Source organism: Galeopterus variegatus, unplaced genomic scaffold (genome assembly GCF_000696425.1).
Source record: "Galeopterus variegatus unplaced genomic scaffold, G_variegatus-3.0.2 Scaffold2924, whole genome shotgun sequence".
In the NCBI taxonomy this organism is placed as follows: domain Eukaryota; kingdom Metazoa; phylum Chordata; class Mammalia; order Dermoptera; family Cynocephalidae; genus Galeopterus; species Galeopterus variegatus.
Window position 1 is genome coordinate 212,574 of NW_007729035.1, and position 21,691 is coordinate 234,264.

A 21,691-nucleotide genomic window follows, 5' to 3' on the forward strand; every position below is an offset into this window, starting at 1 on the left:
TTTGGTGGTGTACTTTCTTGATTTTTCGTATTTCTGGTGTCTTTTTTTTGATGTTTATTCATTGTGGCAGGGGGTTTCACAGTCCATAGGCTTGACACTATTGACTAACTAAGATGTTGCTGTGGTTGCCAATTTGGTATGACTACCTCAGTGACTGCTCAGTTGGCCACTAGTGCCTTGTGTGTGTGGTTGCCTCAGGTCTTGGGCCTCTCCAGAGCGCCACCTCTCTGGTCATGTTGGACTCTGCCGGGCTGCTGGATCACGGGGCAGTACCGCAGGGTGTGTGGTCTCTGCTGAGCTTCCACCTCCCGTGGAGGACTTCTCCCTGTTCCATGCACTCTGGCCCAGGCTGCTGGGATGCACCGAGGCACCACAGAACGTTTGGTCTCTGCAGAGCTTCCCCTTCCCCTATAGGATGTCTCCCTGCTCTGTGCACACTAGGCCAGGCTTGGGATGGAGCTGGATGGCAGCTGTGAAGCCTACCTGCTGCTGGATCACACAGCGGCGGCCCCCCCACAGGGTGTGTGGACTCTACGGAGCTTCTATTTCCCTTGCCAGACGTCTCTGTGCTCTGTACGCATTGGGCCAGGCTGCTGGATCGCGCAGCAGCAGTGTGGTCCCCATGGAGTTCCCGCCTCCCCTGCGGGACGTCTCCCTTCTCCGAGAACAGTAGGCCAGGCTGGGAACGGAGCCGGGTGGCGGCAGTGAAGCATACCTGCTGGATCACGCAGTGGCAGCCCCACAGGGTGTGTGGTTTCTGCCGATCCTCCGCCTCCCTTGCCGGACATCTCCCCACTCTGTGCGCACTGGCCTGGGCTGCTGGATCACACAGTGGTGGCCCCACAGGGTGTGTGGTTTCTGCCATGCCTCTCCCCACAGGGTGTGTGGTTTCTGCCGATCCTCCGCCTCCCTTGCCGGACATCTCCCCACTCTGTGCGCACTGGCCTGGGCTGCTGGATCACGCAGTGGTGGCCCCACAGGGTGTGTGGTTTCTGCCGAGCTTCCGCCTCCCTTGCCGGACGTCTCCCCACTCTGTGCACACTGGGCTGGGCTGGGAATGGAGCTGGGTGGCGGCAGTGAAGCCTACCTGCTGGATTGTTCGATGGCGGCCCCGCAGGGCATGTGGTCTTTGCGGAGCTTCTGCCTCCCCCGCTGGACATCTCCCCATTCCATATGCACTTGTTATGTTTTCATAGTTTAAATCAGTTGATTTGTGGGAGAGAGTGATGCTAGGGACCGTCTATTCCGCCATCTTGACCGGAAGTCTCGTGTCTTTAAAATTTAATGTGTATCTTTTGCAGAGAGCATACAGAAAGGTCTTCTTTTTTTATCTGCTCTGTCATTTTGTAGCCTTTAATGCAGTGCTTAACCTAGGAGTCAGAAAACTATAGCCTCAAGCCAAAGACTTGTTCATATAAATAAAATTTTACTGAAACACAACCACGTTCTTCATCTGTATATTATCTGTGGCTGCTTTGTGCTACAAGGCAAAATTGGCAGAGATCATCTGCCCTTAAATCCTCAAATATTTACTATCTGGCCCTTTACAGAAAAAGTTAGCAGGTCCCTGGTTTAGACCATTAATATTTAATGTGATTGTTAGTATGGGCTGACTTGGGCCTATTACTTTGATTTCTGTTTGTTTCTGGTTTTTCTTCTCTGATTTTTGTTTGTTTGTTTTTCCTTTTTCCCTTTCCTGCCCTCTTTTGGATTTTTTGGATTTTTGTTAGTATTTCATTTTAACTTATTCATTGGATTTTTGGCTGTACTTCTTTATAAGTGGTTTTTTTTAAGTGGTTGTTTTAGGGATTATAAAATAATATCTAACCCTTCTTAGTTGTAATCTAGGGATTATAATGTAATATCTAGCTTTTCTACTTGTATTTAATAGTGTGCTACTTCAGCATAATGGTGATGGTGAAACCTTGTAATCCATATGCAGGTTCCTTCCCTTCACCCCATTGCACTAACCTTTTGCTGTAGTTATATGTACTATATCTCCATACCCTAAAAACCACACCAGACCATGTTTGAATTTTTGCTTTCAACAGTAATACATATATTTATAAAATTTAGAGTGCAAAAAAAAGGAATCTATTTATCCAGCTATTTACCATTTCTTTTGCTCTTTCTGAGGAGTTTTGCTGAAGAACAAAGTTTCTTTTCTGAAGAGTAAAGTTTCCATCCAGTATCATTTCCCTTCAGCCTGAACAACTTCCTTTAGCATTTCTTGTAGATCAGGTCTGCTGGTGTGAATTTTTTGTTTTCATTCATCTGAAAATGTATTTACTTCACAAGTGTTCCTGAAGCATTTTTTTTCCCCCACTGGATATGGAATTCTCAGTTGCCAATTTTTTTCTTTTAACACTTTAAAAATATTGTTTCACTCTTCTGGATCAGCATATGGTCTATCTTGGTGATAGTTTCTGGTGTTCATTTCTGATGAGAAATCTTTAGATACTTGAATGATTGTTCCCCTTGAAGATAGGGGCCCTATCTTGGATCTTATTTACCATTACGTAGCATAGCCCCTGATACACAGTAGGTGTACAATGAGTGTTTCTTGAATTCCATTTACTTTAATTGTATTATGTTTTTAATATTGATTAAGTCTAGATAGGTTCATTAAGGTTCCATTTAGGCAGGAGATGAATTGCCCAATATGTGTTATTGCTGTTATACTTGATATCAGATCATTTTGCTAGACCTGAATAACCTGATGAAAACAACCATGGGTTACCAATTTTCTCAAACAATTCTCTTTTCTTCCATTTTTTCCCCTTGGTTACTTGGCTTCCTTTCCATGTAAAAGGAAAATTGGAGGCAGTAGGTGTTTTTTAGAGCTACCCCTCTCCCCCCATCTCTTTTGCATAGACACTATTTATTTTATAAAATAATGGATAGTTAAGAGAAATTCAAAAAGAAATGAGCCAAAAAGTGATTTAGAACAGTTCTATGTTTTATAACATTAAATATGATGTTTAATATCTGCAGAGAGAATTAAATACAGCAGAGATTTCCTGTTGAAGCTCTCAAGTATTTCCATCTGCAGGAAGAAACCAGACTTTCTGCCTGATCATCCTATTGTACTTCAAAAACCAGTTAGTAGTTTTCTAATTTTGTAATAGTATATTCTAAAATGTTTGTCATTAACATTTTCATTCGATTCTACCTCTATATTTTTAATCTTTCTTATTGTGGAATATAAGTAATTCAGAAAAGTACAAAGATCTAAAAGTCAATATAACCAATTATTATAAAGTAGTTACCACTTTACTCAAGAAATAGAATGGAATAGTTGCAATGTTTATGAAATATTTTTACATTGAAAGGTCATGAAAGAATTGTTCTGTATTCTAAAAGTTCTATTTTGTTTTTCAATTAAGCTCTATAATCTACCTGGAATTGATTTTACTGTATGATGTGAGAATAGGGGTCAAGTTTTATTTCTTTCTACATGGATATCCAGTCATTCTAGCAATATTTATTTATTGAAAGGATAGTCCTCTGACACCTTTGTGGCAGTATATGTGTGGTCTCTTTGTGGACTCTTTAGTTTGTTTAGTTAACCTTCTTATACAGTGAAACAAGCCTCTTTTGCCCTTTATATTTCTATGTGACTCCTATGTCAAATTTCATCAAAATAAATACACATAATACATCTTTTAGGGTTTTAATTGGAGAGGACATGAGTTTTGGCATCAGACTTGGGTTCGAATTGTAGCTCTACTCTGTGTACTTGTAGTCAAACCTTGGTCAAGTCACTTACCCTCCTTGAGTCTGTTTTGTAATTGCAAAAAAGGACAATAACCTCTGCTTGTTAGGATTAAGTAAAATAATGTATGAGAGTGCTTAGTATGGTACCTATCCATTATTATGCACTCACTGAATGATTTCCATTTTTTATGGACTCTACTTACATTTGACTGGAATTTAACTTTCTTCTATTGAGAGTTATCAGAAGCACTATTATATATAGGTAAAGGCAACTATGATTCTATTGAGATGAGACTCAGAATATAGATAGGCAGAGAACAACTCACATGTGAGATAGAGTCTATACCTGCTGTCTTGATTTTTGGAATAGCATTTTTTTCCCTCAATTATGATTTAAAAAAATATTTTATTTTGTTTATAGTTAACATTAACATTTCTTAATGTAAGCTCTCTAACTTATAGACCTCCAGCAAATTTTTCTTTTTAAAATTAAAGCAGAAATTAAAACTTTCTTTCACAATACCTCTCACACAAAAGTATTTAATGAGGAAAAATGTACTTGATGATGTTTGAATTTTCCCAAGATATCAAGTATTTGCTACTTTGTTCAAAGAGCTTTGGGACATATAAATTTTGGTCTGTAAGAATAAATATAAATTTCACTGCTATGTAAAATAGAATCACTTTTTCATTTTCAACTTTAATAACATTTTATTCGGTAAATAAAAGTTTGACATATACTTTATTTTGAACAAACTTATACATTAGAATGGTTTATTTTTGATTTATGCATTAATAACATTTTTAAAAACTAGGTACCACAGAAACAGAACAACAGATTTGGAATACAATTTAATGTATTTAAAAATGAAGTACATATTTTTTTGCACACAGAAGAACTGTTTTGTTATTTGACAGTGCCAGTCACTTTAATAGTTACAATAGTAACATGCATTTAAATCTTTAAATACTTATTAGTAGGTTTACAGTATTTGGTTTGATAAACTAATTAGTAAAAACTGTATTCAATCAATATATACTTGATAAATTAACTTTTTCTTCTATATTACAGGAAAACAACCAAAATTTTAAGTAGCACTTTAAGAACAGATGAACTTGAAGATAAAGAATTATTCATTTTATATTTTGGACACCTGCAAATGAAGTGGATCTAATAACAATAGCTATAATGGACTGTGATAATTCAATTTATTTTTTAATTTTGATGGTTGGCTCTTTGGTTTCTCCTAACATGAGAAAGAGATATTTTAAACTATAAAGAATTTTCTAATCATTTTCAGATTTGCAGGCAGTTTCCTGCCTGAATTGGGAAGTAACATTGGAAAGTAGGAATTTGGTTAGTGAAGTGGGAAGACTGTGTATTTATAATTTGCATGCTACTTGCAGTTTTCTGTTTTTCATCACTTGTAATAATGGAATGGAAATGTAAGCTGTAAAGATTCTCAAATACAAAGTATTTGATACAATGTATATATGGTACATAATTTCTTGTTGCTTTTAAAGTTACTTTTCTGTTTTGTTTGTTTCCCACTAATTTCATACCAGCACTTGAACAGATTGTTATGATCTCTCCAGAGGCTTAGAGTGGTTTAGGATGTCCAATGCATAGTTCTCAATGACAGGAGGGAGAATTTTTAAATAAGCATTTCTTTTCAAATATATGATTGGCCTTTAGGTTTTTGATAATAACATTGTCTTAGATTGATAATTACTAGCAGAGATTGACAATCTGGAAACAATGGTAGTGAATGAAACTGAAGTTGAAAAATAGCTGCTGCTTATCTCATTAATCAGACCATATGAACAGTGGAAGTTGAGCAATTGCAAAATAAAATCGCTATTCTTATTTATAAAAGAGGAAAAATTTAGGCATTTGAAAATAATTGAGGTGCATTGTTTCAATTCTAAAACAAGAACATGTATGGATGAAGAATATTTGGGTTTAAACATTTAATTCCTAGAAATTTTACACAATAAATCTCCTGCAGTTTGTCACTCGGGATGTTACTGTTGTAAAAAAAAAGTTTCTTCTAGCACAATGTCCAAAAAAAAATTGGTAAGCGTAAACTCACCCTACTTCTATTCTCTTAGATCCCTGGGTGATCTAAGAATGCAGGGTGTTCAAGGCCATCATTTAGTAGAAAGTTTATTTTTCACTGAATTGTGAACTCCTAAAACCAGTACTTTTTTCTTCACTGGTTTTTGGGCTTGATACCTAGATTCAGGTTTTCAGTCCATAGTAGGTTTCCTATCTTGGTCTTTCAGTATGCTCGTTCTCAACTACATCATTCCCCAGAAAAATGATTGTCTTTTAAATAGAAAAGAAAAAAGAAAAAAAATATCTTCATTAACCATACATTTATTGCTTACTTTAAAATGAGATATTTATGTTTAGGGCCAGTTTTTGTTTTTGTTTTGTTTTTTTAAATTTGCTTTTTGCTCTACTATTTTTCTTTTGTATTATAGGTTCCAGGATATATATGTGAATACATACAAACAGACAAGTACATTCACACACACACACACACACACTCACAAACATATACAAATTATTATAAGAGCTTGGGTCAGAATTACCATATAGTTAAATTGGTTTGTTTTCTTATTTGCCTATTCTCAAGTCCTGTTGATTTTAGTTTAAAAAAAAAATGATAGAACTTATTCCAATTTGGAATTGAGAGAGCCCTTTTACTCAGCACTGTTATTGACGGAAGAACCCTTTTAAAGTCATTATACCATGCTACTTTGGAAACTGCCTAGTACCCAAAAGATTTGATATGCTTTTTGAGTTGGTTACTTAAATGGTCAGACCAGAGCAATGTTTTGACTGGCTATAATTTGTATTTTTGAAACCATTTATAGCTAACATTTTCAGGAAGAGTCTGTATGTCAAAAGTCCCTTAGGTTTCTTTTTTTGATCCTTTCTTACTCTATATAATCAGAATGAGACTGCAAAAACTGTTTTATCTCTTTGCCTTTGTACATATGTATAGCTTGTTTGAATAATCACTGTACATCTTCATTAATGTTCTTTATTTTGTATATAAATTAAAAAAGTTGAGCCAGGTGTTGTTTCCTAATGCTTGCCATCTTTAGAGTTAACCAGAGACACACACATATATGTGTCAAAATTTACTGCTTATGTCTAATAGAAACTATGAAGAAATTCTTTAATTTCAATTAGATTGAATGAGGGCTGAGGGTATACAACAGTATTGGTAAAAACAAATGTTCCATAAATTAGTTTGAGAAAATATTTTAGGTCAAATTTTATGGTTAAGAAGTAAAATTTAGTTCAAACTTTTTTCTTGAGTTTTCCAACAATGAAAAAACAGGAAAATTTTACTTTGCAAATTTTCCCCAAAGGCCCATGGCTTTAAAGGAATTTGGATTAGAGAATGACATGGTAACACATTTCTATAGGTATTATGTTTTCATTAGCAGGGTTTATAACAGGAATAGAAGAGACTTTTATTATTAAAAATATTTAATTTCTGAGCTTGTAGAAAAGAATATATAGTCATTGTAGTGTTGAAACTGGAAGACAGATGTCTTCTGTCCAGTACTTTCCCTATTTTATATACTTCCTTAAAGTTTTGTACTTGTTTTGTATTCCCTCTTTATTCATTTGGGTTAAAATTTTATTTTTAAAGTATTTTGAAATCAGATTTAAATGCAAATGTCTATTTTTTGGAAAATGGACTCTCCAGATCACAGACCAAAACCATATGCAGATTTCTCCAGAGTAAAACTCTCTTCTTTTCTTGATGTGTTTAACTTATATATAGGGAATTATGATGCTAATAAATGATATAATGGTGATACATTACCAAATAGTACCCTAACTTATCACAAAACTGTCCACTTTTGAAAAAGCAGCTTATAAACTGACAGAGATTCTATAGGTTACACAAGGTTGTTTTATGTCTATATACTACTTTTTAAAGTAATGTAAAGAAAATGGTCATAGGATCGTGAGTTGGGAATGGAGTAGACACTATTGAAGAATAAGCTTCACTCACAGAAAATCTGTTACTTAAAAAAATCACAAAACACTGATTTAACCCCTTAAAGTATATGACAATCTACAAAATCTGTCCTATGAAGTATACTCCAAAAGTTCCCATTTTAAATATTTTTTCTTTATCATAATTTCTTTTTCACAATTTTATTCCTTTATGCATATACTTTTTCCACATATTAGGATTTTTGTCACTAGATGGCATCGAATATTGAGAATAATAGTGAACTCTGAAAATTGAGCTAAAATTCACATGAATATAGAATACATTTTAGAAGAGTGCACTTAGATTAATATATGAAACAAAAGTATACAGTAGATTAACAACCACAGAGAATTTTCTAATTAATATTTTAGATAAGAACACTTGTTCTGCACTTGGAACCAACCATAAAGAAAATGTCTAGGACCATCTAGTTATTGTTCAGGATCCACCATGAAGCTGAAAAGAGAAAAACATTTTTTACAATAATGAAAATAACTTCAGGGCAAAGAAAGCTCATAGTACAAATCATTTTTAAAGAGACATTCCCCCCTACCTTTAGTCTGCATAATTATCTTCTAGTTACCACTTCCTGACTATTTAAGCCAAAATTGGATTCTTCCTATACAATTGTTATTTGTACCATATCTTTTGGCACTTTGTCATAGTCTAAGATTTTTTTGTTATCTATGAATCAGTCCTGTCTTGGCAATGAGATTATAAATGCCATGAAGATAAAGTCATTTGTTGTTTTAATCTACCCAATGTTGGTAGTAGTTAGGAAATATAAAAGGTACTTCTACATATAGATTCTACAAAGGTTGAGTATAAGCAAGTATATGTGTTGTAAATATTTCTAGTATATCTATGTAAAATTGGAAATGTTTTCCCCAATGAATATAAATATCCCAAAGACAAATCTATGGGGAAAAGTACAATTGGTAGAATGCTGTGAGAAACAAATGGAAAGGATTTAAATTTGCTTTCAAGCTGTTTAAGTAATTTGCTGGCAATAGGGTCTTATTTTCTTGTGTATCCTCTTTTCTCATAACCATAGGCTTTTCTCTTATGCCAAGGGATATTCTGCCCCACACACCGAGTTTTCTTACTCTTTATCTGGGTAATTTATAACGGCTAATGGACCTGTGTCATTCCAGTCTGCCTCATTTGAATGATTTTTATATTTGACAGTTCACAGGAATATATTTTTAGCTATATTTAGATATTTTCATATCCAGATGTAGTCTGGTTTATTGTCTTTATTTCTTGAGATGTATCTTAGGTAAATCACTTAGTAATCTTAATAAAAAAGCAGTCTTATTAGAAATCATAATTTGTGAGTTAAATTAGAAATACAAAACTACTCATTCTGTATTTCTAAATGTAATAGCTATCTTTTTTTCTTTCAGATTTTAATTTTAGGTCTAAATATGTGCAGCTAATATGTTTTTCATTGTTTTTACTTTTAACCTTCATAACCATATAACACACAAAATGCACAAAACTGGTTATTAAAAATAGTATTTTATTAGAAGTCATATGGTCATTAAAACCCGTAAATAATATTTATATCCTAATTCCAGCTTTTTGTTCAAGGAGTTGTACCTGCCATTGCAACTGTACAACTTACACTTTAAAATAGAGTGGGATACCCCAATAACTGTTAAAATCTTGTTTGAAGTAGCTTAAAAATTGTGTTAGAAACCAAGCCTAATTTTTCCTTTTGTTTTATCAAATTTCTGGGATCATTGTTGAATTGGATGTGATAGGAAAGTTAATGCAAAAGAGGGTACAACTAAAAGGCATTGTATTGAATTTGGGTTCAGAGAACAAGAACAGATCCAGTTTTATTTGCATTCAGTTTTTCTGTCTAAATTAGGAAATGCTATGAGAGAGAGTGATATAATACTTGTACAAATGACACTAATAATGCGTAGAAAGTTAAATCAAGATAATGATGAAGTAAAGTTGGGCCAGAAAACTCTATCATGTTTACTTTACACTTCCATTTCTTGCTATAGCATTCCCCCCCCAACCCCAACCCCAACCCCATTGGTAAGTCATCAGCCTCTCTGTATACTCTTTTTGTTCTATTTTTGTGGCTGGCCAAAGATCCCAGCCCTTGACCTTGGTGTTATAACACCACCCTCTAAACAACTGAGCTAACCAGCCAGCCCCTCTACCAACATTTTAAAGAAAGGCATTTTCCCAGACTTCTCTTAAATATTTTGTTCCTATCTACACACTTTCTCACCAATCCCAGGCTTCAGCCACATCATCTTGCTGTGGTTAATGCCTGATAACTGCATTTGCAAGTGGAGTCTCAAACTCTCTGGTTAGCTCCCTGATTCAGGTGCTTTCCTTCCCTGGCCTAGATTATTGCCCTGCCTGGTTAATCCCTCTCATCTCTATGACATCCATCTTTCTCCCTCCTGTCAGTTATTACTGATTAGAGCATGTCACCATCTCTTGAAAACCTTCAGTGACTCCAGATTATTGTTGAAACTCTTCATTATGGTATTTTCACCCTCACTGCATACTCTCTCCACTCTTTCCACTTTTACCGAAGACAAGCCTTATGCCTTAGTCATACCTTTTAATAAGCCAAGCACATTCACAGCTCTTCCATTTGTTCATGTCTAGAATTTACCAAAGTATCCTTTCTCATCTTTACTTGCCCAAATCTCATCTTTTAAGGGCCACTTCAAGAGTCATCTCAAAAACCGTTAAAGAAGTAATCACTTCTCTAAGTCCACAAGTACATATTACATCTGATGGCAACTACTGTTTTTTGTTGTTGTTTTAGTCCCCCCCTTCAAACATCTGTCAAACTGTACAGAAAGCACTTTATGAGTTGGGACTACATTTTTACTTCGTATCTTCGTTAGCTGCCAACACGATGATTGTTTAGAACTGGAGCTCAATCAGTGCCACTAAATAGGGTATGCAACCCAGTAACCCCAGTGTCTAGCACATATTAGTACTCAGTAAATATATTTTTAATCAGCAATTGAATGGATGGGTAGATGACCAAATGAATTTTGGTTCTCAATTATCTTAAATAAGCTTTGGCTAGACCAGGCTTCTTAGACAATTTAATTTCAAGTTTCTTCCTCCCCATTATCCTTATGAGGATACTTCAAAAAGTTCATGGAAAAATAGAATTAAAATATAATATGAATCTTTCCATGAACTTTTCAAAGTACTCTTGTATAAATATTATTTTAATAACTATTATAATAAAAATATTTCTAACAATTCTAATCTACAGTCTATGGGTCACTTATTTCAAATTGTTTTTAATACATTAAATTATAATATAGTAAAGCATTTGAATATATCATCTTTGAAATATCATGATTTGGCTTGTACTGCAAGTTTGTTTATACTTTGAAGGTGACCAGCAAATGACTAATAATAAATAGGTTTAATATAGCCAGGAATATAAATAGGGTCAACTAAGGAGTAACGATAATAGAACAAATATGTAGATTTCGTATTTCCTCTCCTTCACCCCCAAATTGTAAGGTATATAAAGAAACAATAAAGAGAGAACCACTAATAAAGTGTGGGGGCAAAGAACATACTATCTTTTAAAAAACAAAATACAGTACAAAGATACATAGGAGCATTGTGAACCCAGGATAATTACCAGGAACTAGCATAGTAGATGTGAGTTCTGGAGTTTCCAAGAAATCCACGTTACTTCTTTGGAATGTCTTGCTACAATTCGTCTGAAGGTGGCTGTATAAATAATTATAGGTTATTTATAATCTTCCTAAGTAGAGTGTAGCAGAGATCAAATTCAACCAATATGCAAAGTTTTGGATGATTTGGATTAAGTGCCTGGATACAGACTTCTTTTAATGGTTATTTAGCCTTAAGGACTCAGGAGTAATAATTGTCATCAGAAATTTTTTAGAAAGGTTTTTAAAACAGGAGAACATTAGTTCTCTACAGATAATTAAACAATAGGCTGCAGACCTTAATTGCAGTAAGAAGTTTAAACAGAAGAAAGAGTATTCTGGCTGTCAGAGTGTTTAAAAAACAGGGTAGTTCAGAGTAACTATAAATTTTCCATCCTAGAGAATAAAAAAAAACCACATTTATATTAAAGTGTAAGCCTGGAAACACGGAGTTGAACAAGTTGTCTTTAAGGATCCTTCTATGCCTGAAATACTATTGATGTCATTTTGCCTTCATTATAGTACAAAGTGCCTTCAAAATAGCAACAACGATAAAACTTTTAGGTGAAATATGTATCAACTGAATTTCCAGGTGTTCCATTATTTCTATTACCATATTTAACATCCTAAAAACATGGACGTACTGAGGAACTATATTCTTATAGCATTTAAAATCACTTGGAACTGTTTATATAATCTCAGAACAGCAAAATTTTCCTTCACTCATTTTTCTAATTATATATTTCTTATTTATTAGTAATCATTTTAATTACAAAGAAGTTGATTTGTTGTTAGTCTGTGACAATGTCTTGAATTTACCTTTTATTTGCAGTGTTTAAAGATGTTTAGAAAAATTTTTAGGCTGCGATGATCTTAAAAAATTTTTTCTCCTCCCTTTTCTACCTCTTTTGTCTCCACCCCCACTGCCATACCCACCCTGTTTAGACACCCATGACCCTTATCTAAATCTTATCTGAAAACGTCAGTAAAATAGTAAGACAAAGTGGGATTATTACCAGAAGTATTTGTGCTTCAAGAAGGGAGGGGTTTCTAATCCATGAAATTCCTAAAGGTGTGGGGGTCAGGGTACTGAGGAAATGGGACAGGTTTTAAGGTGAGGTGAAAAGAATGGAGGTTTTCCTACAAGTCCTAAAATTACATCATATATATTGCCACCTTCCTGGCTCCACAGAAAATCAGCTTTGCTCAAAACTTACCTATTCCACACACTACTATTCTCCCAGAACTCATAAATCATGTAGCGAGATTCATTCAAAAGCTTCTGTATAGAAATACTGAAACGGAAAAGAAAAGGCATGATTAGCCACTGGACATTGAAGAAGCAAACTAATTTTTCTAATCTCTATCTGTGGTATGAAACAGTTTCCAAGTGCCTGCATGAAAATTGAACAGGTTTGTCAAGAATGATTAATTCAATATGTGTTTAGGAAAAAATAAAAAAAATTTCCTACTTTTCTGATTTGGCATCATAAAAACAGTCTCAAAATTTTACAGACATCACAATTATAATTTTTTAAAATTTTCACTTACTCATTCAAAATGACTTATTGAGCATCTGTTGTGCCAGAGTTCAGAAAAATGTAAGGGCATTATCTGCCCTTGCCTTCAAATCTTTGGATTAGCCCTGTCTACCACCATGGATCTTGCCAAATTCTTAGCCTTACCCTATCCCTGTATTGGCAACTTTTGGTTGGGGACCTGCTTTACACTTTTTGAGTCACTTGGACCACACTGCAGCTATACAACTAACTCCTAGTTTGCCAGTGCCTAATGGTTCTCTTCCTATTTCTCTTTTACACACACACACACACACACACACACACACACACACTTGCTCTCACCTCTAAACTTTGTCTCTGGATTGAGTCTGAGAGCCCACATTATGACCATAATTTCAGGTTTTCTTATAGCTGCTTTTCCTATTTGAGGAAGACAGTGTGTTGCTTCCAGCCCTTTGACTAGCCTGAAGGTGGCTAAAAGCCTATATAATAAGTTTTGGGGGAGTAAAGGAAGGAGGCTGGCTGAAAATACAGGTTGTGGTGAAGACTGGGTTTAATTCTATAGCAATGAGGAGCCACTGATAAAGCAGGTAGAGGACATGGCTAGAGTTTTAAAAGATCCTTCTGATGACAGTGTGTGGTATGGTATGGAGGGCAGTCATACAAAGCAGGAAGAAAAGCTAGAAAGGTAGTGAAATAGCTTAGGTGAGATAATACTGAAGATCCAAATTAATGTTAAAATAAAGGAATAAAGAAGAGGGGACAGATTCATAAACTTAAGAATGTGCAAGATAAAAATAAAGATGCCTTTAAAAAACTTGATTATAAAAATACAGCTTGTCAAGTCTAATGTTTTACAATATATTCAAATTAGAAAGCAAAATGAGGGGTTAGAAAAACAAGGATTTTGAGTTAATAGAGAACAAAGAATTTACCAGTAAAATAGTTGATTAATGTAGATTTAGGATTTACCTAAGTTTGACCAGGAGATGGCAGTAACTACACAGAGAAATTAAAACTTTTTTTTTCTTTAGCTCTTTCCCTGTAAATAGTTTAGTGTTTTGCAGAGTTATATAGTTGGTTCATTAAAGTATGATGTAACAAATATTGTTATTAGCTCAAATTCAGATTTTCTGGGGAAAATTCTACTATAGGATTATAAGAATTGAATAGAAAGTAAAATTTATGATTTTCTAATCCCAGGAGTTCGTGAATGGGCTTTTTGGAGGTTCCTTGAAATCCCAGAAATGACCTGTAAATTAATCTGCATGTATACTTTTTCCTAGGAAGAGAATCTACAGCTTTTATTATAGTGTCAATGCATTTTGTAATCCCCAAATGTAACCTAACAGTATATGGACAAATTGCAATCCATGCCTATTTTCTTTAGGACAAAGTTTAAAATACTCAAGCTAGCCCTTTTTTGACTACCTCCTACATACTAATGCATTTGTATTGTTTATTACATTGAGCCCACTTATTCTGCTATTTGAACCTTTCATTTTCCAGACTAGCCACAAGACCATAAGATATTCACAAAATTTTAGCATAATGCTCAAGCTCTTGAAAGATTGAAGAAGATATCACAGACTGATATGGTAGTGGTTTAAAGTATGGCCCAACAAATCTACCACCATCCACCATTTATTAGCTGTGTTACCTTGGGCCCAGTACTCTACCCCAGTTTCCTCATCTGTAAAATGGTGATGAGAATAATACTATGAGGATTATTAAATAAGGTGTTGCATGTAGGATGCTTTACTAAGTACTTGGCATACAGTGTGTGTGTGTGAGTGCATGCATGTGTGTTGAAAATGGTAGACTATAGTGAGAAGATGATCTACATAATGTGAAATGCTGAAGCTTTTCTTTTTTGAGAAAGTTAAGCTTTCTCCCAGAAAGGTTGAGTGATCAAAGCAGTAGTGAAAATCTGAAGAACATAGCTAATAAGATTATCTTCATAGGTTGAAAAATGTAGGCTTTTGAAGTCAGCAGGAAATCAGCCTAGGTTGGGATGATAGGAAAGGAACTATCATTGAGCTTTACCAATCAAGTACCAAAAGCTTTACATGTGTTATCCCATTTAATCCTGATAGCAGTCCTATGATGCGTATGTATTATTATCTCCATTTTACACACAGAAAACAGTCTTGAACAGGTTATTTGACTTGCCTAAGATCACACAGCTATTAAGTTCAGGGTTGTGGTTTAGATCCGGGTCTTGTAACACTGTACTTGGAAAGAACTAAATATCTAAGAGAAAACTATGACTGTACTATTTTATGATTTTCTTATGAAGAATTGTGCTTCTATTTCATTGTGACTCTAGTTCATTTTAGTTTTCTGAGGAAAGTTTTTCGCATGGTATATTCAGAAAATCCTTCAGCAATCCCAGTATATACAACCAACCAACCAACAAACAAAAAACAAAAACAAAACAAAAAAACACTAGTGAAAGAGCAACCATTTTCAATAATATAGCATCTGTACTTCTGATTTTTTTCCTTTTTCCTTCTTCTGCATTTTTCATATACAGTATCACATAAATGGAAACAAAAATTTCCAGAATAGATATGTTCTTTATAAGTATAGAAACAAAGCCTTACATTTTGTGATCTGTTTGATTTATTTACCTAAAGGAGCAATGCAAAATATATTTCAACTGATTCTAGATTCATGTTGCGTAATTTTGGACACTTGATCAGTCTAAGGAATTGAAGCCTCTTTTGATAATTTAGAAGTGTTTAGGTAGTTTCAAAGAAAGGTTGGGATATAAATCTATTTTTGTCAAATGTAAAGGTGCTTAAAAAAGTTCATGAAAAGATTTGTATTATCTTTTAATTTTATTTTTCCATGCACTTTTTAAGAAGTACCCTCATAGAACTTTGAAGTTTAGAACCTTTAGAACTTCTTCCACATGGCATTTATTAAATTTTAATCACATCTTTTGTAATATTTTTCAGAATTCATTAAGTATGCCAAAATTATGGGCAATTGTGGTATAGTGGCAAGATCCCTTGATTTGAAGTCAGAGAATCTAAGTTGAAATCACTGCTTTGTCTCTTATATACTGAATATGTTTATTTGGACAATTAAATTACTCTCTCTGAGCCTCAGTTTTCTCATCGGTGATATAAGAATAATCATATATCCTCATATAGTTGTGAGAATAACCTAAGATAATAAATGTGAAAGGACTCTGTAGACAATAAAGTTCCACTGGAATGTGAGGGAAAAGGGAATAAAATGAACACTAAAAGGATAGTTACCATATGCTAGTGACTGTGATAATTGGTAGCTTATTTTCTCTGTTGCTCCCAGCAAGTCCAAGGCCTGCATATCCCTAAGAAAGAGCAGTCTGCTCTCCTGCCTTGGGTCATATTTCCTGGCTCTCCTACCTATTTCCCCAGGAGCCAGTCAGTAGTTGGCGACATACTGGCAGGAAGGTAAAAATGTATGAAAGAACTGCCTCATTCCCTTTGTGTAAAGTGATCTCTCCTCAAAGGGAAGCCTGCTTAACAATTCATATGGGAGAATGCAGGTTTAGAGAACTTAGATAATTTGTCCAAAATGACTGTATTAGTCCATTTCTGTTGCTTATAACAAAATACCTGGAACTGTGTAATTTATAAGAAATCAAAATTTATTGCTTATAGTTTCTGAGGCTGGGAAGTCCAAAGTCCAGGGAACACACCTGATGAAGGCTTTGTTTGGTGGTGGCTTCAGTGACAGACCGGGACCGGCAACGGGATCGCAACCTTCAGTGTCGCACCCGCACCTCGCTCAGCCAGTGAGCGGGAACCGGTCTGTATGTGGGATCCGAACCCTCGGCGGGAGTGCCGCCACGCTCCCAAGCGGTGCACTGTAGCAGTGCGCCACCGGGCCGGCCCTTCACTAACAACTTTTTAAAAACACAATTGACTACTATGACAAAGCCTCTCTCAGTCCCCAAACTTCCGACCCTCCTAGTCAAATACTTAGAAGGCAAGAATTTCTCTAATCCAATGGTCTGAATTTAATAAAATAAGACTTTGTTGTGTAATTGGAACAGGAGGGATCTTGTCTATTCTACCCCTGGTTAACCACGGAAAATCTGGGAAACTCTAATTCATGGATGAGCAAATATTGGAAAGAAGGATTAAAAATGGTTTTGGAGTCAAACAAACTTGGCCAAGTTGTTTAGGCCATCTGAGCCTATTTCCTTCTAAGCTGGATATATAACATGTATCTCTCATGATTGCCATGAAGATGAAACAAGAAAATGAATGCAAAATGTCTAATCATGTAAATACTCAATTTCTATTTTATTTTATGGCAGCATTTTGTGTCTAACCACAGTGAGATTGAGCTAAACACTGTGGGAGAAGAACAAAAGAAACTGTAAATCTCTGATAATTCACAGGGCTTTAGTTTATCAGCCAAACACGAGGCAATCGTGCTGGGTACATTGGAGATGGATGGTATGAGTGGCATTTGATTATTTATCAAGTGATACAGGTAGAGAACTAAACAACTAACTGGTACAACCAGGGCTTTAGTTTATCAGCCAAACACGAGGCAATCGTGCTGGGTACATTGGAGATGGATGGCATGAGTGGCATTTGATTATTTATCAAGTGATACAGGTAGAGAACTAAACAACTAACTGGTACAACTGAAAAACTGAACTGAGACAGGCACACTCGCATAACTTCTATTCCACATATATTCCATCTGTATGTGGTGATTCTCTGATGCTCATTCCATCTGATAAAGTCTATGTTTTGATAATTCCAGTAGAAGAAATTAGCTGAAGAATCAGCAATAAAAAGTGAAGAACCATTAACAAACCAGTCTCGCAAAGGAAAAGGAGAGGCTGAGAGCCTCTATCTTACAGAAAAAGGATACTTTCACTCCATTTCACAGCAGGAGCTGACAGAGCAATTTTTCATGGTTATTGAGAGAACAGAGATTGCAGCAGGCAGTGCAAATCTATTTACTTTCTTACTCTTTCACAGCCTGTTTCCCTCTCCCTAGGGCTGTTCTAGTAGCTTAAGCTCATTTTCCCAGCATTAAAGCAATGTTTCTTAAAAATGAATCTTAAAAACATAAACTTTTGTGCCCTTTTTATATGTGTAAAACACCTAATCAATCTTTGGGAACTGTGATACACTGGAACAGACCTTATCTTCTTTATATCCTCACTAGCCAAGAAAAGGTTTTACTGAGCTCTACTTTCTGTAGTTTACACTGTGGAAGGTATATATAGGTTCTTTTTGCATTTTCCAAATACTCAATTTTATTTTTAAACGAGTGGGCTTTTTAAAACTATATGTATTTCCACCTTAGCAAATCTCTCTTGAGTCACTGGCCTAAAAGGACTAAAATGGGGTTTTGACTGGTACCCTTCTGATCCTGAAGTGAAGTAGAATAACAAAAATTATAATGGAAGCACAGCAGTTCCTGTGTTCCTGTTACAGAAGCACTACTGGGAAGATCATGAGCACTTAATGGCACTAAGCAAGTGTTCATACTGTAGAGAGGAGGGCAGCCAGCTGGATGACAGGAAGCAATAGTTAATGCAACAGTGACCCCTGCTCATTCTTCACAGTGTTCAGTGGATGGGAGACACTGTGCTAAGCGCTTCATGTGGACTATCTCAGTTAATCCTCACAACCATCTTATGAGGTTCTGAATGAGGAAACTGAGGCTTAGAGCCAGTAAGGGTCTTTCCCAAAACCACAAAGCTAGTACAATCCCATGTTTAAATCCAGAGCCAGATTTCTTAGCTAGAGAATATTCTGCTGGAATATGAATAAAATATAATTAACCACTGGGGGGATAAGCAAAGCACTCAAAGACATAACGTATGTGTTTATATGCACACACATGTGCGCATACACACGCACACACATCTGCTAAAAAGCTTTCCTAAAGTAATATTTGAAGAGCATTATAAAATGAAGTTTAAACAAGCATAAGTTAGGGGAAGATTTGGTTATGGAAGTTTTCTGAAAGCAGGTGAGTTCGGGGCTGAGCTTTGGACTTGAGGCAAAGCATGTGCTGGTAGAGAAGTGCAGCTGACAGCCCATTTCTGGGAGGGAGAGTGGCCAGGTCTAGGCACAGTGGGAGGAATGAACAGATTACACTGGAAAGTCAACAGACAACTGTGCATAGCTGCAGCAGAGTATTTAGGTGAGGGAGAACAAAAGACTGCAGTGACATGAATTCTTGGGTCTGTAGGTAGGATAAACATAGGATCAGGACAAACACCTAGTGTCTGTGGTAAGATACATTAGACAGTTACTGCAGGTTTCTGATTAAGGGGACTCTATGGTAATCATTTCTGAAAAATTATTCTAGTAGCTGTTTATTGGACTGGATGTAGTAGAAAAACTGAAGATGAGGAACAGTATATTTTAGTAGCTTGAGATAATAGAAGCCTGAGCTGCGTGATGGCCATGGAAAGAGGAAAGAAAAGAGCTGCAGCTGATTTTTTTTTTAATGATCAAGGTCTGAAATCATGACTTCAGAGACCCCTGCAATTTTATAATGGCTGAGATGGTCATTAGGCCATCGGGCATGCTACCAAGGGAGCAATCAAAGCTAGATGCTCTGGAGTTGAGGCCTCATCTACCAGAGATGATTTTAAATCAGAGTGCGGGCTGCCTGGATACAAAAGGCAGAATTTCAGTCTATTCGAAACTCCTCTTCTCATTCAAATTGTTCTCCTCATTTTATTTCCTTTGTATCCCTAATGATCGAATCAGCATAGGGTCCAAGGAGCAAAGAGAAAACCTCCAGTTAAATAGCAAACAGCATCATCCAGAGGGCTGGGACACTCACTCAACATAATTTAATGTGAGGATACTCAAATGCCTGTCTTCCAGACGCCCCCCTCACCTAAGGTATGAAACACCTCCACTCCCCGCCAGCCTGGCTGGCTAAGGCTTACGCAGGAGCACTTACCGCAAGCATCCACTTTGGGAGGAAGCACTCTCCACATAGTGTTTCAGAGAAAGTTGGAATTCTTCCAAATCCTCTTCTATCACAGACATCTGACGTTGCACGAGCATGATGTGCTGCCAAGGAGGAAATGAGGGTTATTGCGTTGGCTGTCATGGAGCCTCATTTAAGCTGACCACTGCTGCCCATCCCCTCCCTCTGTACAAAGCAAATGACTGTCATCCAAAGAATGACCAAGGAAGGCCATGACTATTCCAAGTTTAAAATTATATTAGGCTGTAATATAGGCAGGATATTTTTCTTACCTCTAGTAACAAAAGCTAAAGTGTCTTTTACAATGACACGTTTTTCTTTTATTAAAGCAGTGATTCTCAATTAGAATCACTTGGGGTGGGGGGAGTGTTAAAATTACATTTATATCAGAATCTCTGGGAGTGAGACCCAGGCACTGATAATTTTAAAAACCTCCTCAAGTGTTTCCAATGTGTAGCCAGGGCTGGGATCACTGCCCTAGAGTCATTTACCAAATTTTAAAGAGAAGTTCTATTGCACACTGTACAGTTCCAGCTTCTCCTTGCATATTATGTCATATTGGACATATCGTGATGATCATTACAAAGTCAAGTTTCAAAAAACATGTTCACTGATGCATTTCCAAAAGCGGCTGGGATCACTGCCCTAGAGTCATTTACCAAATTTTAAAGAGAAGTTCTATTGCACACTGCACAGTTCCAGCTTCTCCTTGCATATTATGTCATATTAGACATATCGTGATGATCATTACAAAGTCAAGTTTCAAAAAACATGTTCACTGATGCATTTCCAAAAGCACATCAACTATTATAGGGTTCTCAAATAGGCCCTGCTCAAAATATCATGGCATTAGATGGAACCTGTATTTAATGGTTCACACTGGGTTGGATGCCAACTGCTTCTTGTGACAAATCCTATTACCATTATAACAACTGTTTGAAGATTTCCCTAAAGATCTGCCTGTGGGCTTATGGAATTTGGAATTTTAGATCTCAACATTAGTCCTTTCCTCTTCTTCAAGGATTGAGAGTCAAATTATAAGGATTGGCCCGAATCATAAAAGTACAAAAAAATTTTTAAAACAAACAAAAAACCCCCCAAGAACAGAAAGGAAATACAATAATGTAAGGATGATCTAGAATATGAAGAAAATAAATCTCGCAAAATATTACCAGCTAGGTAGCATGAGAGCTAGAATTAAACCTCTGGTCTACTGTTCCCTATTCCAATAAGTTCCTCACTTCATGCTAATAGCTACTATTTGTTGGATACCAATTATACTGTAGGCACTACGTTGGGCACTCAATATAGTTAACAGATGTTCCTTCTCTGTAACAGGTAAATAATAGGAGCTAGGTCTTCATAGGGCTTAGAAAAATAAACAAGGCTTGAAAACTATGTCTAGGTAATGACATTAGGTATAGCTACTAGCACAAGAAACTGACTCTATGTAAATTGATCAGAAGTCTACTAAATCTTTGAGGGAACTGTACTGCCAAAGAAATCTTGACCCCAGTCTTAAAATCCTTTCATTGTTTAAGACTTAAAATAATATTTGGGCCCACAAACTTATAAGAGCAAGAAGCAGTCTATGAATGCTGCAGAGCCCCGAAGAAGGGTAATATTCCCCCATGGGCTGTTTCAAATGTGGTCATAGAGTATAATGGCAAGAAGAATCTTTCAAAAGAACAACGGACAGCAGGATTCTTCCCAGAATAGAGATTCAGAGTCTAATCACAGAACTTCCTTCATTAAAAAATACCTT

The 21,691-nt window shown here is 35.9% G+C and overlaps 2 protein-coding genes across 2 annotated transcripts in view; one reads left to right on the top strand and one right to left on the bottom strand.

Annotated features, from left to right (window-relative positions):
- LOC103599365 (chromosome unknown open reading frame, human C8orf88) overlaps window positions 1-5,208 on the top strand; it is a 49,443-nt gene extending 44,235 nt beyond the window's left edge. Inside the window, exons 5-6 of the mRNA XM_008583473.1 lie at window positions 2,995-3,101; window positions 4,790-5,208. Coding sequence (XP_008581695.1) covers window positions 2,995-3,101; window positions 4,790-4,813 — 131 coding nt within the window. The 3' untranslated portion in view covers window positions 4,814-5,208. The remainder of the gene's footprint in view (window positions 1-2,994; window positions 3,102-4,789) is intronic.
- Window positions 5,209-6,756: 1,548 nt separating this feature from the next.
- NECAB1 (N-terminal EF-hand calcium binding protein 1) overlaps window positions 6,757-21,691 on the bottom strand; it is a 189,890-nt gene continuing 174,955 nt past the window's right edge. Inside the window, exons 10-13 of the mRNA XM_008583474.1 lie at window positions 19,897-20,009; window positions 12,646-12,723; window positions 11,395-11,486; window positions 6,757-8,201 (exon numbers count right to left, since the gene is read on the bottom strand). Coding sequence (XP_008581696.1) covers window positions 8,173-8,201; window positions 11,395-11,486; window positions 12,646-12,723; window positions 19,897-20,009 — 312 coding nt within the window. The 3' untranslated portion in view covers window positions 6,757-8,172. The remainder of the gene's footprint in view (window positions 8,202-11,394; window positions 11,487-12,645; window positions 12,724-19,896; window positions 20,010-21,691) is intronic.